Source organism: Sorghum bicolor, chromosome 4, assembly GCF_000003195.3.
Source record: "Sorghum bicolor cultivar BTx623 chromosome 4, Sorghum_bicolor_NCBIv3, whole genome shotgun sequence".
NCBI classification, from domain to species: domain Eukaryota; kingdom Viridiplantae; phylum Streptophyta; class Magnoliopsida; order Poales; family Poaceae; genus Sorghum; species Sorghum bicolor.
Window position 1 is genome coordinate 58,041,425 of NC_012873.2, and position 17,175 is coordinate 58,058,599.

The 17,175-nt window shown below is 45.1% G+C and overlaps 2 protein-coding genes across 3 annotated transcripts; both read left to right on the forward strand.

Moving 5' to 3' along the window:
• LOC8075687 (lysine-specific histone demethylase 1 homolog 1) lies at positions 523-3,851 on the forward strand. Of its 2 annotated transcripts, XM_021460342.1 has the most exons (2): positions 523-2,879; positions 2,961-3,851. In XM_021460342.1, exons 1-2 carry the CDS (start codon positions 938-940, stop codon positions 3,704-3,706), a joined length of 2,688 nt encoding a protein of 895 aa, XP_021316017.1. In that variant the 5' UTR covers positions 523-937; the 3' UTR covers positions 3,707-3,851. The 2 variants fall into 2 exon arrangements, with proteins under 2 accessions (XP_021316017.1, XP_002452532.2); XM_002452487.2 differs by having other exon boundaries at positions 525-3,851.
• Positions 10,553-16,175, forward strand: LOC8075688 (probable pectin methyltransferase QUA2). The gene is made up of 8 exons (XM_002452488.2): positions 10,553-11,553; positions 11,645-11,774; positions 12,668-12,908; positions 13,458-13,680; positions 13,764-13,927; positions 14,030-14,333; positions 14,716-14,854; positions 15,487-16,175. Exons 1-8 carry the CDS (start codon positions 10,934-10,936, stop codon positions 15,634-15,636), a joined length of 1,971 nt encoding a protein of 656 aa, XP_002452533.2. The 5' UTR covers positions 10,553-10,933; the 3' UTR covers positions 15,637-16,175.

The following is a 17,175-nucleotide window of genomic DNA, read 5'->3' on the forward strand; positions in this document are numbered from 1 at the left end:
TGCTGATCTTTTAGCAAAACATGCTTATAAAGACTTGTCTTCAGCATTATGGTTGCGACATGTATCCAATTTTGTTGTAACATTATTGGCAAATGATGTAACCCTTCCTAATTAATAGAGCTCAACTTTTCTCGTAAAAAAGGTAAGGTATAACATCACATGTCTTAGATCGAGTGGCGTGAAGTGGAAGCAAGTGAAACATATGACAACATGATTTGAAAACGCTAACTCATTGTTAAAGTGATGTCGTCTTATGGGAGATCTATTGTTAAACGCTAACTCACTGTTTTTCGGACGGTTTGATCATCAACAAAAATAATGACTAACTTAGCTGTAAAATTATTATTGTATTTACTCTAAATGACACGTCTATACAAATTCAAGGGCCACTAAGGCATTTAATTTAACTCTTAGAAACACTATATATTGTATACTTAGTTAAGCTATAGGTCACGTAAAGTCAAGAATATTATTTACAGTGTACTAGTTTACGTGTTAAACTATAGATCACGTATATTTAAAAATAGCGGAAAGTCTATATAGCACTTACACATTTTCCCTCCTTATGCGCAATTTCCCCTCCGCCCACTCCTACGCAGCCGTACCGTGCTCCTCCATCTCCGCCGCCGCTCCTCCTCTACGTCCTTTTCTTTGCCGTGTCAACCTACCGAGCCGGCCTACTCCATCGACGTTGAACCTCGTTGACCTAGAACGCCTCCTTCGCCATCCTCTCTCTCGACCGACGAGCTCCTCCTCGCTGATCTCCTCTCCGCGCCTCCTACCTGCGTCGGCTATAGTGGAATTGATAGATCTGACGACGGTCATGATAGATCAGGCAACGGCCATGGCGGATCCGGCAAGATAGGCCTCCTCCTCGGGCGAGGAACAAGAAGAAGAGTAGGGCGCTGGGAGGAGGAAGAAGAGCGTGAGCCGTTAGATGAGAAGATGGATGGTTGAAAAAGAGTGTTGGGAGAGAGAAACAGTCAGGTTCTTACCAGATTGTTCTGCAGGCTGTCTTTGGCTCTTCGCATCCTCCCTCGACTCCCGAGTCCCGTTGCTTCCGCCGCATAGTGACGGCCCTAGGCTAACCCTTGAACTCCACCCGATTCCCCGTTCCCACTCGCCGAGCTTGACGCAGCCCACCTCGCAGCCAATGGAGGAGGGCAGCAAGGCGCAACTGCCGTCCCCATCTCACACTGAAGCCATGGAGCAGCTGGCACCCGTCCCAATGGACCAAGATGAGGGCCGGGAAGCCGCGGAAACCATGGAGGAAGAAGAAGCCACGGCCGCAGATGTCTCCGATGCCGCGGATCCCATGGAAGACGGGGAGGCGGCAGGAGACTCCGCGGCAGCCGCGGAGCCCATGGAGGACGACGCGCCCACGTCCTCCCCGACTCCCTCCGCGCCGTCGGCCACCGCGGCCGTCGACGACTCCACCATCGCGCGGAAGCGCCGCCGCCGTAAGAAGCAGTTCCCCGGTATGATCCCCACGGCCGGCGTCCGCGTCCTGCGCGGCTCCTCCTCCTCTTCCTCCCATACCGCGGCGCATCTGACCGGCGTCCCTCGACGCCGGGGACGGCCCCCCACCTCATCCTCTCTCCGCCTTGCCCGGGAGCTCGATTCTGAGGCCCTCATCGCTCTCGCTGCGGGGTTCCCCGCGGACTCCCTCTCCGAGGACGAGATCGTGGCCGCCGTGCTCCCACGCATTGGCGGCGCTGAGCAGGCCAACTACCTTGTCGTCCGCAATCACATTGTGGCGCTCTGGCGTTCTAATCCCCTCTCCCCCGTTGCCGCCAACGCCGCGCTCGCATCCATTCGAGCCGAGCACGCTCCCCTTGTTGCTGCGGCGCATTCCTTCCTGTCTGAGCACGCATACATCAATTTCGGTCTCGCCCCCGCCGTCCTCTCGCTTCCCCCACAGCCTCCTCCCTCTTCTCCTACCCCATCCATCCTCATTGTTGGCGCCGGACTTGCTGGTCTGGCTGCCGCAAGACACCTGATTGCGTTTGGATTCAAGGTGGCCGTCATTGAAGGCCGGTTCCGACCTGGTGGCCGTGTGTTTACCAAGACAATGCGTTCTTCTGCTGTAGAGTATCCCGACACTGTTGCTGCTGCTGACCTTGGAGGCAGCGTTCTCACCGGTATCAATGGTAATCCCCTTGGTGTCATTGCTCGTCAGCTTGGATTCCCGCTCCACAAGGTGCGGGATAAATGCCCGCTGTATCTTCCAGATGGCCGCCCAGTTGACCCTGACATGGATGCTCGTGTTGAAGCTGCCTTTAACCAGCTTCTGGACAAGGTTTGCCAGTTGAGACAGGTGATTGCAGATGGTGTACCACATGGTGTTGATTTGTCATTGGGCATGGCGCTTGAGGCGTTCCGGGCAGCGCATGGTGTTGCAGCTGAGCATGAAGAAAGGATGCTTCTGGACTGGCATCTGGCAAACCTGGAGTACGCTAATGCTGCCCCTCTTGCTGATCTCTCGATGGCCTTCTGGGATCAGGACGATCCATATGAAATGGGCGGAGACCACTGCTTTATTCCTGGTGGAAATTCCCAGTTTGTCCGTGCATTCGCTGATGGCATCCCGATATTCTATGGGCAGAACGTGAAAAGGATACAGTATGGACGTGATGGCGTGATGGTTCACACTGATAAACAGGCATTTTGTGGTGATATGGTGCTGTGTACAGTTCCTCTTGGCGTGCTAAAGAAGGGCGACATCAAGTTTGTGCCTGAGCTGCCAGCTCAGAAGAAAGAGGCCATACAAAGATTGGGTTTTGGTCTGCTTAACAAGGTTGTGATGCTGTTCCCACATGATTTCTGGGATGGCACGATTGATACATTTGGTCACTTGACAGAAGACTCTGGCCAGCGTGGTGAGTTCTTCTTGTTTTACAGCTATTCTTCTGTCTCAGGAGGGCCATTGCTCATTGCTCTTGTTGCTGGGGAATCTGCAGTCAAGTTTGAGCAGGCTTCACCTATGGAAAATGTCGAGAAGGTACTGGAAACACTTAGGAAAATCTTTTCACCCAAGGGGATTGACGTTCCAAATCCGTTGCAAGCAATATGCACTCGATGGGGCACAGACAGGTTTACTTATGGATCATACTCATATGTGGCTATTGGGGCTTCTGGTGATGACTATGACATTTTGGCTGAGAGTGTGCATGATAGAGTTTTCTTTGCTGGGGAGGCAACAAATAGGCGGTACCCCGCTACAATGCATGGAGCCCTGCTTAGTGGGTATAGAGAGGCTGCTAACATCTTAAGAGCAGTTAGAAGGAGAGCAAAAAATGTTAACTCTCCTGAGAAAATGGATATTAATGTTGAAGTAAAAGTGGGTGTTAATGGTGAAGTCAAAGACACTGATAAAGATAGCTGCATTGATTTGGACGATCTATTCCGTTCTCCTGATGCTGCTTTTGGGGGGTTCTCAGTTCTCCATGACCCATCTACCTTTGAACCAGATTCAGTTTCTTTGCTGCGTGTTGGAATTGGTGCTAGAAAGTTAGGCTCTGGTTCACTTTTCCTCTATGGATTAATAATGAGAAAGCATGTAGTTGTGTTGGCTGCAATAGAGGGTGATGAACAGCGGTTGAGTACAATGTACCGAGATTTTGGGACAAAACTGGTGGGATTGGATAGCTTGGGTGATGCTGGGGAAAGCCTTATTTCTCGGATAAAGGCTGCCGCTAGGAAATAATACCTAAGTCAGTATGTTGGAATGATTTACTCTCACCTGTAATAGTTTTCAGCCTGAGTGCTGAGCTTTTATGCTCAGCATAGTTACTGACCTCTGTAATTCATTTCATTTGATCAATTACTTCATATCTCTTGACTCTCATCAATGCATAAGTCCTCCCATGTTGTTCTAAACTGCTGATAAAACAGCAGATAATCATGAAAGATCATATCACCACATCAAACAATATGGGATTCCTCTATACTCATTATTGTTCGTAACTGGTACATAGTAACATTATTGTCTACACATACTCCCTCTATACTCGTAAAGAAAGTTGTTTTGGACAAGGTTTGTGTCAACCATTGAGAATATAAATCTTGAATAACTTTTAAGTTGTTGAATTTAGAAATATGAAAACAATATGAATAGATTTGTCTTGAAAAATACTTTCATAAAAGTATACATATACCACTTTTTGATAAATATTTTTATAAAAACAAGGAGTCAAAGTTAGGCTTTGGAGACCGTGTCGTTGTCCTAAACGACTTCTTTTATGGGTATGGAGAGAGTATTAGTTAGTGGTTCATGTTAGTTTTCTTTATTCTTTAGAGGAGATTTTAAATAAATCATCATTTTTTAAAATTATTCATCTGTGGTCCAGCTGTATGAAAAAAAATATTCTTCAAGAAAGGTATGTTGCTCTAGGGAATTTCCAATTCAGTTCAAGTTTGAACGAAACTATAAGGATTCTGACCCCCTATCCATACAAGTCCTTTGTTTGGTCAGTAAGATCATTCATCCTTCTACCTAGCAGTCAATATCTGTGGCCTAACACAAACATCTTGTGAAATTACATGGTATTGGTGACACATGTACACAGCTTGTGAGGAAACACTTCCACTTCTCCAAGTTTTAGGAAATAAAGGTAACATGATTAATTTCAGCACTATGTTTGTATAATTAGCACCATTCTATGATTCTTTTGGCCGCACAGTTATGTGGAACCTTCTTTTTATTGAGCAAAGTATAAGACTTATGTGACTCTTATACTACCAATCCCCGTTACAAGATCGAGCATCTTTCTGCTCACCGTACTTGGTCTTGACCATCTACTTCAATTTCAGGGCCTTGACATTATTTGTTTTGTTAACGTTAAGTTTCAAGGATTCACACTGTTATAGTTGGCTATCTAAGTGTGCCCTTTGAAGCTTCTTGGGACATATTTTTTCTCGAACATTCTTGGGACATATTGAACTTTGAAATATTCCAGATAACATTTGCATTTTCTCTGATTGTTTATTTGTTTCCTAGCTCTCGGATATAGTAACATGCTTGTCTTAGGCTGACTAAAACTGAGGAAAATTCTGATGAAAACTCTGCACTCGTTGATTGTTTACATGCTGTAAACAGAGCAACTGTAAATCTATATGCTTCTTCTGTAGCATATCCTGAACTCCAAGTATTATTACATCATGTTGCTTTAGCTGAACATTTGCCATCTGACCCAAGGTGAAAACCTCGCAATGTTGGTTGGACCATAAGTCTGCAATTAAATCTTAAAGTTTTCCTAGTTTGCTTGGACCTCATTGGTACTACTATACTCCCGTCTGTAGCAAATAATTTTTTTTCTATCGAATACACAGGAGAACTGCGTACCATTGCATTAAAAGAAGAAGAAAAGGAGTCATACAGAGACCTAAACACACAGACACACAGACCCAAACATACACCCACACTCACAAACAAACTGACTAAAACTAATCGCCTATGACTGAGGACGACCTGACCAAAGACCTAACCACCATCCCAAGCTGTATGCAGGGACAGCCCCTTAGCACCAGCTAAAGACCATAAAATGGCCTCCTCCTGAGCGTTCAAAGCCGTAGACAATTTAGGGGTAGCGTCATTGAAGACGCAGTCATTTCGATGGTCCAAGAACCTAGGATAATGAGAGAATTTAATCCTTTTCAAGCATCTTCACTTACTGTAAATACCACCTTATCCCACCAGGCATAAAAAAAAAAAAGGAATCGACTGGGTGCGGGGTAAGTGCTGCAAGACCAAAACTATGTAAGATGTCATGCTAGAATTGTCTTGCAAACACACATCCAATGAGCAGGTGCTAGATGTTCTCTTTCTCTTGATCACATAATAGGCGGATGATGAAGGCCTCGCCGAATGTCTGTAGCAAATAGGACCTGTCTGTAGCAGTTGTATTCAGACGGTGAGCTCTTGGGGGCATCTTGCAAATGTGTGTGTGATTACTTGCAACTCTTGGGCAACCGACCACAAGCCATTGCACCTGGCGCTAATTGCTAGCTTTATATGATCTTTATTAATGGTGTCATTGGATTCCTATACTATCCCCGCCCGCTTTGATACGGCTTGTCGTTTGTTTTTGGCGATGAGCAACACTGCTTATTTTGTGATATCTTCAATTGTATCTATAGGATTCATTCTCAGGAAATTGGATAATGACCTGAATTTGGCAACCCTTCTTTGACTACTGACGCTGAAGACCGTTTTGATTTATTAAATCATAATGTGCTTGCTGTCCTATTTGTCACCTGTGATTCAGCAGCTACAACCTTGACTATGAATGGCCGGCACCAGAGTTTCAGGGCTATGATACTGATCTGAACTTCACCCGAGATAAAATAGTAGCTGAATTCTTCCGTTCATGTTCATCTCATTCTTACATCTCCTGGATATATCTAGTCTTCGATGTGTGAACATGTATATATTTGGAAAATGCAACTGGCCACTGGTGAGGCCTTGTTTAGTTCGCGATTTTTTTTGGTTTTAACTACTGTAGTACTTTCGTTTGTATTTAATAATTATTATCTAATTATAGACTAACTAGGTTCAAAAGATTCGTTTTGCAAATTACAGATAAATTGTGTAATTAGTTTTTGTTTTCGTTTATATTTAATATTTTATACATGTGTCTAAAGATTTGATGTGACGGAGAATCTTGAAAATTTTTGAAAACTAAATGTGCTTTGTAGCAGCTAAGAGTATCTGTAAGAGATTAGCAAAAACATATTCTAAACTTGATGATTTAGCTATTTTGTAAAATAAAAGGCCACCCAAAAAACTGGACTACTCCAACAGTCTAGTTAAAAAATTCTATTAAGGGCTCACTCATCATAAAATAAAAGGCCATCATCTTTCTATCTTCCGCCCATACGAGGAAACCGATGATCACGGCTACCGCTAGTCCGTCCAGAGGCCGCTGCCGCACAATTCACGCATGGTTTGGCTTGGCGAGTGAGCCCGCTAGCTTTCTTTGACGAGCAAAAAAACGAGCGATAGCTGTGGCTATTTTTTTTACAACGGGATAGACAATATGTTGGAGGCATATTTTTTGTATTAACTATTAAAATATCTAAATCGGAATATGCGGAAGCAAATAGCAAGTCTCTTGCAGCTGCTCTAAGAGACTGACAGGACACGTTTGATATCCATGGATGAGAGAGAGAGATTGCGATCCATATTTTAGAGTTGTTTGGTTCACGATTCAGAGAAAATATTTCCTCTCTCTCTATATATGGATGAGCTGGTCATTTTTTTTTTGAAAAATGGCCGGTTAGATTCATCAAGATTTTCTAACCCCGTGTGTTTGGCCCAAAATCAGCAATAGATTGCACGCTGTACTAGTAACCAGTAACCACTAGTGGGGTTATTGGGCTGGTGGCGCGATCTTGGCAGCATCCCACACGGATAACATGGAGTGGCCATCTACCAACCTGCAGTATGATATCGACGACCATGTCAAATAACAAATAAAATCCTAGCTGTTCTATTTTGTCTCGCCGACGGGTCCCGTCCGGTGCTCGTCCTCACTCCGCTTTCCGATCCGTGACCACTGGTGCCGCTGCGGCTCTCAAACCGCGTCTGTCTCGATCCACTGAAGTGGAGTACAGGGCTACAGGCAGTACCCATGGCCTTGTATACCGCTGTGCATTCGCTACTTCATGTGCAATGCATTTTGTACATGCCGTATGCCTACTCCTCGAGGGGGCAATGGACGTTTCCTCACCATTGATTACTTCTTCTTTTTTTTTGTTTTATAGAAAGGGACGAGTCGCCATTGATTACGTTGAGCTTACTACCATGGCCCATGCATCGTCCATGAAGAAAGAGAACACCATCGTCCATGAAAGAGAACACGAGCAGCACAGAGGACAAGGCCAGGACGATAGATGGACGTCGTCGGTGGCGGGCACTGTGTATCCAGCCAGAGAAGCAGTATGCAGATTTATGGCTGAGGCCTGGTATAGTTCAATTTTTTTTTAAACTAATTTTACAGTTTATTTGTAATCTATGAGACGAATTTTTTTAGCCTAATTAATTTATAATTAGACAATAATTATTAAATATAAACGAAAGTGTTGCAGTAGCCAAAGTTAAAAGTTTTCTAAACTAAATAAGGCCTGACTCTACTACTAGCGAAAGAATCGAACTGCTGGTCAGCATGGACCATGGAGAGCTGGCAATTCTCGCGACCGACATGAATGGTCCAGCGTTGGCATGTCCTACACAGCACACCCCCGCTCCCCGTTGCATGTCCCGACCTTCCCTTCCAGTGTATAGCATTGAAAAAGGGAGAGGATCCGGCATTCGGTAAGGCCTTGTTTAGTTAGTATTTTTTTTTGGATTTGAGTATTATAGTATTTTTATTTGTATTTAATAATTATTGTCTAATTATAGACTAACTAGATTCAAAAGATTTATCTCGTAAATTACAGGTAAACTGTATAATTAATTTTTATTTTTGTTTATATTTAATACTCTATGCATGTGTCGTAAGATTTGATGTGATGAAAAATTTTGAAACTTTTTAAGAATTAAACAAGACCTAAGTTGTGAGCTAGAAAAATCTCTCCTCTTGAACACAGGATGCACGCATGGTAGTGGTGGCTGCTTGGCGCGTCCAAATCATTCCTCGTCACCCAACGTGCTAAGTGCTAACCCACCTTGAATTCATGCAGTGATGGATGACCTAATAACAGTCTCTGGCGATCTGGTCCGCTGACCATGTTTCATCATCACAATTCTGCCCTCTCGAGTAACCAATGCTCTCTCGTTCACTCATTGCCTCACAGTGCTCACACAGTCAGACGTGGGGTTGTTGATCCTCTTCGTTTGCGAGGTTAGTTTAGGCAGATGGCGACGGCAACAGAAGTTGAGGGACAACTAACAACCGTGGCCTAGCTTTATGGAAGCATCACTGACCCACTCGCCCCCCTCGCTTTTACACAGCCGCACGACGTCAAATCCAATAGTGATGGCAGTGGCAAGTGAGCCAGCGACTAGCGACTAGCGACCAGCGAGTGCGGCAGTGCGCGGCGAGCCCATGACCGGGAAATGGGCGCTGCAGCCTCGCAGGCAGAGGAGGTACCGGGTCGGCTCAATTCACGGCTGGGTGGGGCACATGGTAGGCAGGCCGGCCGTTTCGCCTCGCCTCGCCTAGTCGCCTGGGTGCCCACCACCGGGCGGCAGGAAGGTTCGGCCTCGGTCGCTCGCGCGTGGGCGTGGGACAGGGCGCGCGCCTCGGCGTCGTGCGGTCGTGCCGGCCCGTGTTATCCAACTCCAACGTCCATCGCTCCGTGCGATTTGCCTGTGTGCTCCGACCGGATGCGCCTTTCCAGCCGCAGCGAGGTGGCGGGCTCGCGGCGTCCCCCATGATCACTGACCAGTATCCGCCGCAAAAGCGGCGTCGGCACACGGCGAGCCAGCCAGCCACGCCCACGCGCTTTCCCGTCGGGTGCATGCGGCGAGCGGTTTTTCCCTGGTTTTAACTAGGGCCTTGTTTAGTTCACTATAGACAAAAACAAAAACTAATTACACAGTTTAGTTGTAAATCACGAGACGAATCTTTTAATCTTAGTTAGTCTATGATTGAATAATATTTGTCACAATAAACGAAAGTGCTAAAGTACCGAAATATTTTCACTTTTCGGAACTAAACAAGGCCTAGGATCGGAACGGCATGATTTCGTAATGTTCGGCACTGCCGCATGGTCATACCTATACACCTTAAAACGATGGGGTCCTGAATTTATGATACCAGAATCTAAGATCTGGACGCCATACTATTTGTCGTTCAACCCTAAGATTACCAACATTTTAGAATGAAGTAGTAGCGGTTCAGTAATGTCGACTGTCGAGTATAGGTATAGCATGTTCCGGTGCCCCCAATGAGGCCACCACACACAATCTAGCTGGTTAGAGTATTGCCACTTATGATCACTCAACAAGAGCAAAGACGGAAGGACTATTACTTCACGGATTTCAGCAACCAATCGCTTTCCCTCCTCCGATGTGCATCGTTTCTTTTGATGCGTGTATAAACTTGCCGCAGAAAACCTCGTCGCCCTAGTACACATGCTGAACCTGAAGGACTTTTTTTTTACCTGCAATCCCCCCGGATTGCACATGACATGCGGCGGCCGGCGGCGAACGGCGACAGTGGTTTGGGATCTAATGTCCAGCATAATTATTAACTAATCAGTCTGTCAATCATCAGTATTACTCTAATCTCTACGTGGCAGAGTTTAAAATTCAGCTGCAGGTCGCCACGGTGCCAGCACGTTCAGAAAAACAACGCGAGTAATGCGACATTCTGTAGCATCACGAGACCGGCCGAACCCAACACACGTCAAACGAAATCGGTACACCTCCAAAATCCCGCGGGACCCACGCGCATTAATTTTCAGTTCCATTCCCAACAGCACCACCACCGTCCCCGGGCCCAGTGGACCATGGCCCACCTGTCACTCAGACCTCCGAGCAGGCGAGCACCGTAATCTCCACATCTATCTATTTATACTAGTGTTAGCGAGTAACCCACCAGTGTCAGTGTCAGCGTCGTGTCCGTCCCGTCCCGTCCCGTCCCGTGTTCATCTAGCTGCTCTTCCCGTTCCGTCCTGTGACGCGTGGGCAAGGAGGAGATCCGGATTCCGGAGGGAAACGCCGAAGGGGGGAAGGGCCTCACTCGATTGCTACCTGGTCTGGTGCTGTACTGCTGCTGCTATCTTCTCTCCCCCCCATTACTCGTGTCGTGCAATGGCGAGGAGGCAGTAGCGCTCATTGGAGCAGCGGCAGCGGCAGCGCAGCGCAGGCCAACGCGGAATTACTCGCTGCTGCAGTCCAGTGGCGTAGCGGCCCGCGTGTTGCGCTCCATGCGGCACTGGTGCGGCTCGTGAGATCCATCCGCAGCAGCAGCAGCAGCCAGCAGGCATGTCGCGGCCGCTGTACAGGGGCGTCTCGGGGATCGGCGGCAAGCTGGCGGCGGCGGACGAGGCGTACTACGACCCCAAGGAGCCCAGCGAGAACGGCATTGGCGGCGGCGGCCGGGGCGGCGCGCGGAAGCGGCACCTCGCGGCCGCGGCGGTGAAGATCGGGGTCCTGCTGCTGGCCGCGGCGGCGCTCGTGGGCTCGGTCGCGTGGGCGGGGACGCTCTACGCGGGGCGCGGCGCCGCGGCGCGCGCAGCCGCCGCCGCCGCGCACCGCGGGTACCGCCGGCTGCAGGAGCAGCTGGTCACGGACCTGCTCGACATCGGCGAGCTCGCGGGCGGCGGCGTCCGCGCCAAGGAGGCGGAGGTGTGCCCGCCCGAGTACGAGAACTACGTGCCCTGCTACTACAACGTCACGGACGCCGTCGACGTCTCGGATCTGGGCGCCGGCGTCCTCATAAGCTACGACCGCCAGTGCACGCGCGACGGCAGGGTCACTTGCCTCGTCGCGCCACCAAGGAGCTACCGGATTCCCGTGCGATGGCCCAGCGGCAAGGGCTTCATCTGGAAGGACAACGTGCGGATTAGCGGGCAGGAGTTCTCGTCCGGGAGCCTGTTCAAGAGGTGTGTGAACAAAATTTGCTCCGTCGCTAAAATTCGAGGTGGTGGGTTTTGTCTGCTGGTTGTGAATTCGGTGGTTGCTCATTGATGACAGGATGATGGTGGAGGAGGACCAGATCTCGTTCCCGTCGGACGCCCACATGGCCGACGGTGTGGAGGATTATGCCCATCAAATTGCCGAGATGATTGGGTTGCGGAATGAATTCAATTTCAATGAGGCTGGGGTGAGTTATTGCCATCTCTTCAGTTTAACCTATGCTATTTACTAGTAATTACCTATTTGACTTTCAATTCTAGTGAAGGCATACCCAGAATTACTAGTATAGAACTGAACCAGTGACATTTCTGTCAACGAGGTGCCATTCTTTGGTACAAAATCTAATGCTTAAAAGAGTCACCCACTCTTGCTAGTGCTCTTGGTCAGCACCCTATGAATTTGCTGGCTTCTGCCACGATTTTCTGCCCACTTTGATTTTTTTCAGGATTCAGGACACCTGTACTTTATAGTGGTTCCATAAATAAGCCTTGTGATTTCCGTTGAGCATTTCCTTTGGGCTTGATACTTTTCCAAGTATTAAAATTTCTACTTCACTATTTATAATCATACCATGGTGCAATTTTAAGCAGATACTTGTTGTTCAGATATTCTATTTATTTGGGAAACAGTATTTCATTCATAAGTTGTTTCCCTGTCTGATTTATCAGTTTAAGATGATCCTTTTATATCATGATTTTTTATTCAGCAACAGTTGTCTGTCGTGGTCTTTCCACTTGGCAGTACCTTAGAAATCTTGCATGTTGAGTGGGCTGGCTGGAAAGTGCCGGTCTATTTCTACTTAATTTGACTTGGAAACTCTACATGCCCAATGTGCTGGAAAGTGTATATCAGAGCTTACTACTGTACTTGCAAAAGTATGTTGGCAGCAGGACCTTAGGATCTCCACTATGATCCTTTATTTAGAACATATATATTTTTTAAAGATCATCATACTACACACATTTGGGCATACTATGTAGATCACTTTATGCTCTGATTGGCTAGGGTAAGATTTTGGATAATTGTTATGTCTGCAGAAACTCTTCTTGCTGATTGTGTTTCTTGCTATGCCATTTTCAGGTTAGGACAGTCCTTGACATAGAATGTGGATTTGGTACCTTTGGGGCACATCTTTTTGAGAGAGATCTCTTGACCATGTGCATTGCTAACTATGAAGCATCAGGCAGCCAAGTGCAAATTACACTGGAGAGAGGCATTCCTGCAATGATTGGTTCATTTGCAACAAAGCAGCTTCCATATCCCTATCTTTCCTTTGATATGGTGCATTGTGCAAAATGCAATATCGAATGGTACAAAAATGGTATGTGTTAAAGTCTTCTTTCACATGTCCTGGCCCTCGTTGACAATTCAGCAATATCTTAAGTTAGCACTTCACATGTAAAGATCGGTATAAATGTTAAATATTTAAGGATATACAGTTGTGGGTAACTTTTGGTTGACTTCCAACCCTTGCCACTGCGAACTTCACATATATCTGATTTCTGTAAAGAAGCATCTATGGTAATTTCGTACTTTAGCATGGCTATAAAGTAGTATCTCTTACAGTCTTACTAAGAGGCTGTTTGGTTGCTAGCCACAGTTTGCCACACTTAACCTTAGGCAAGTTTGACCAAGTTGGCAAGTGTTTGGTTGACAACTAAGTTTAGGCATGATTCTTTTGGGCTCCACATGTCATAGAGTTAAAAAATGTGGCAAGATTCCTTTAGGCATGACAAAGTGTGGCAACCAATTTGCTAGCCACACTTTTTGTGGCTTGCCACACTTGCCTAAAGTTAGTTGTGTTAGATTATGGCTAGCAACCAAACACCCCCTAAATATGTAAAAATCGTTTTTCTCTGTAATTCTGCAGATGGCATTTTCTTGGTTGAAGTGAACAGGCTTTTGAGGCCTGATGGATATTTTGTATGGACATCGAATTTGAATACACATAGGGCCTTGCGTGACAAAGAAAACCAAAAGAAATGGACGGCCATTCGTGACTTCGCTGAGGGCCTTTGTTGGGAGATGCTGTCACAACAAGATGAGACAATTGTATGGAAAAAGACAAATAAAAGGGAGTGTTACAATTCAAGGTACTGTACTGCTTACCAACACCTACAAGCCTTATAATAATAAATGTTTAGACTAGTGATGAACTTACAGAGTCGTTTTACAGAAAATCTGGGCCTGAGCTATGTGGCCATGATCCAGAATCACCATACTACCAACCACTAAGCCCCTGCATATCAGGCACAAGAAGCCAGCGTTGGATCCCCATTGAACATCGTTCCACCTGGCCATCTCAGTCTAGACAAAACTCAACAGAACTGGACATACATGGTAAGTATTTGACTACATAATGCAATTGCAAAAAAAAATATGTTAGTGTCTTAATGTTCAAATGCTTGTCCATCTTGCTTTAAGGACCTTCTAATTTTACAGGTGTGCATTCAGAAGTCTTTGCTGATGATACTTCAAGCTGGGACTCCATGGTGCGAAACTACTGGTCTTTGCTATCTCCACTTATATTTTCAGACCATCCAAAGAGACCTGGTGATGAAGACCCCCAGCCACCATTTAACATGCTAAGGAATGTTTTAGATATGAATGCTCACTTTGGTGGATTTAATGCTGCTTTACTGAAGGCTGGAAAGTCTGTATGGGTGATGAATGTTGTTCCTACAAATGCCCCAAATTATCTACCACTAATATTTGACCGTGGTTTTATTGGGGTTCAACATGATTGGTAAGCAGTAGTCCATGATCTTTTTCTTCTGTTGATTTGAATTTGTTTTCCCCCCTATTTTGTTTCAGGTGCATGTTCTGGTAATGCTAAATCTTGAACTACTTTTCTTGATAAAGTTTTCCAAACTAAATTTCATATGCATGGACAGTCATAACTCACAAATGTTAATACATGCAAATTTTAGGCATATGGAAAGTTTTTGATGTAGAGGAATTTTTTTATGTAATTTAGAGGAATTATAGCATTCTCAATTTCACATAATTTTATTAGAGCACATGGAGATTCATGCACAAGTAAAGTATCAATTTGATAGACATCTTTCTGCATATCGATCTTTGGATCAACCTTCAGTTAAATGATGGATGGCTGGACATGTGTTTAGGTGCGACGCATTTCCAACTTACCCAAGAACATATGATATGGTGCATGCTGATGGCTTTCTATCACTTGAGAAGAACCACAAGCATAGATGTTCTACTCTTGACATATTCTTGGAAGTTGATCGCATCCTACGACCAGAGGTAAAGAAAATTTGGTTAATAACACTGATTTGGAATCCATTATTCAGTCGTGAATCATGTCTGTAATTCATTTAAAGGTTCTTGGATGCATGTGGAGCATAATGCATAACACTGCACTGTTTGGGTATTCGTGATTCTAATTTCTAAATGGTACAGACCATAAAATGGTTCATATGTGCCGTTCTTATTAGTGTTTCTTTAAGACAACTAGTGTTGTTTATTGATTGCACCATATGGAAACAGCCAGGGACATTAATAGAATTAGTACATATTAACTTGGTTTAGTTTCTTCAAAACTTTGGCCCTTGTATGGGGTATGGCCATATACTTTGGTAGAGCTATCTTTGTGATCATGGCCTATTGGTAATGTAGACTCTAATACTGCAGAGGTTTGTCTTTAGATTTTGCAATGGAAAAGAAAGATATCCTATGCTATACTTACATTTATCAACTGTACAAGTATAATGCACAATTGCCATTACCCATGATGAAGGAATGCAGCAGACTTATCAGACTAGTCTTGCACTGCATACTTCCACACGTGTGGAGCTCTACGCATCAGTCTTCAGTCATAAGATTATTTTATACAAGTGTTGTCTAATTTTTTTTCTGCTTGTTTGATGTTGATGTAGGGCTGGGTCATAATCCGTGACACCGCCCCTCTTATTGAAGCAGCAAGATCTGTTGTTACTCAACTCAGATGGGATGCCCGTATTTTAGATCTTGACATAGCTAGTGATGAAAAGCTACTCGTCTGTCAGAAGCCTTTTATCAGAAAATAAGGAGCATAGTAGACACTGACACAAGATATGGACTTATTCTTTCACCCTACACACTGCTACAATTATTGTCTGAGCACAACTGAGTACAAAGCTTGGGTCAAAAACACGGGAAGCATGATTCAGCTAACTTGTCACGCATCGCCATGGAACCGCAAGGTGCCATTAGATTGATCGGTCAAGTGCATGCTGCAGAGAACAGGCTTGGTGGCTAAGCTTTCCAGGCCAAGGTTTTATTGCCACGATATAGAGATGAAGCCATGAAAATTACCTTAGTGAAAACCATATCCAATAAAGGGATGATGCTGCGGTGTACATAATCGCGGCCAATGTGCCATATAGGTATAATTCATTTTTCCCTTATTACATTTTCTCTCTCTTTTTTTGTAACTGTACCAATTGTTTTTGTATCATGTATGTAAATTGGTTGGACTCTATATATTGGTCATCCCAGACTACAACCTAGTGAAATCAATATAATTATTATTTGGAGATGAATGATAATAATTTTTGTACATTGTCCGGAACAAGTGATACCTTCATTATTCAAGAACACATGGTTACTATAAGAGGAATGTGTCAATTGTTCGGCTGATCGTTTCTGCTGCTGATGTTGATTTGTTCTGAGAGAAAAACACAGTAGTGGCAGATAAGCTCAAGTAGTTATTACAATCCTGCAGGTAAGTTTTTGCTTTTGATGGCCATTTAGCGTTAGTCGCCAGTCGGAGCTACTGAGGTGAGCTGGCATTGCTCTGTGGTTTCAACATCCCGTGCTTTTGTGGAGGATTGGGCGTCCAGTTCATCTTAGCTGTAGTTTGCTATCCGCCACAACCAAGTGGGCTGTCGCATTGTGAGTTGTGACGGTGATGTGCCACCTTAATCCGAAGGAATTGGCTAATCATTCTTCCGTAGTTCCGTCCATTTTTCCTTTTTTTTTTGCGTGCTTGTAACTTATTTAGCTCTGCTAGTACTCTGGGCCAGTATTATAATATAAATTCACTAGAAAACGGCAACAGGATGTCAGCGGGTTAGAGGCTTCGTTAGAGCACACTTCATGAGGTCCTCAAAGCTGCAGCATCACACCGACTTAATGCAATTTTTTTTTTCAGTTTGCTGTAGTTATAACCGGTGCTTTTGACTATAAGCCCCGTTTGGCAGAGTCTCTATCAAACGGTTTAATAAGAGTAACTTGGAGCTGTTTTTTATGAAAAAAAGGAGAGCCTGAGCTGTTTCGAAGAAGCCACTCCTCTAAAACGGAGGAGGCTTTGAGAAAGAATCTGTTTTCTTAATATATGCCACGAAAATTCATTTTGAGTCAGGTGGAAGGAAAAATTCGTGGGCATTGATCAGCTCTTCATCGTTGACGATATCGCAGATCACATCTTCGCAAGCTGTGAAGTTGGTTTTTCAAATTTGCATGGACACATTTTGGGAGCAACTCATTAGGCCATTAGCAAGCATGCATTGTGGGAGCAACAAATCTTTTTTGCCCAAGCAGCAGCAGGAACAAAAAATGTTCCAATTTTTTACAATTTGACCTTT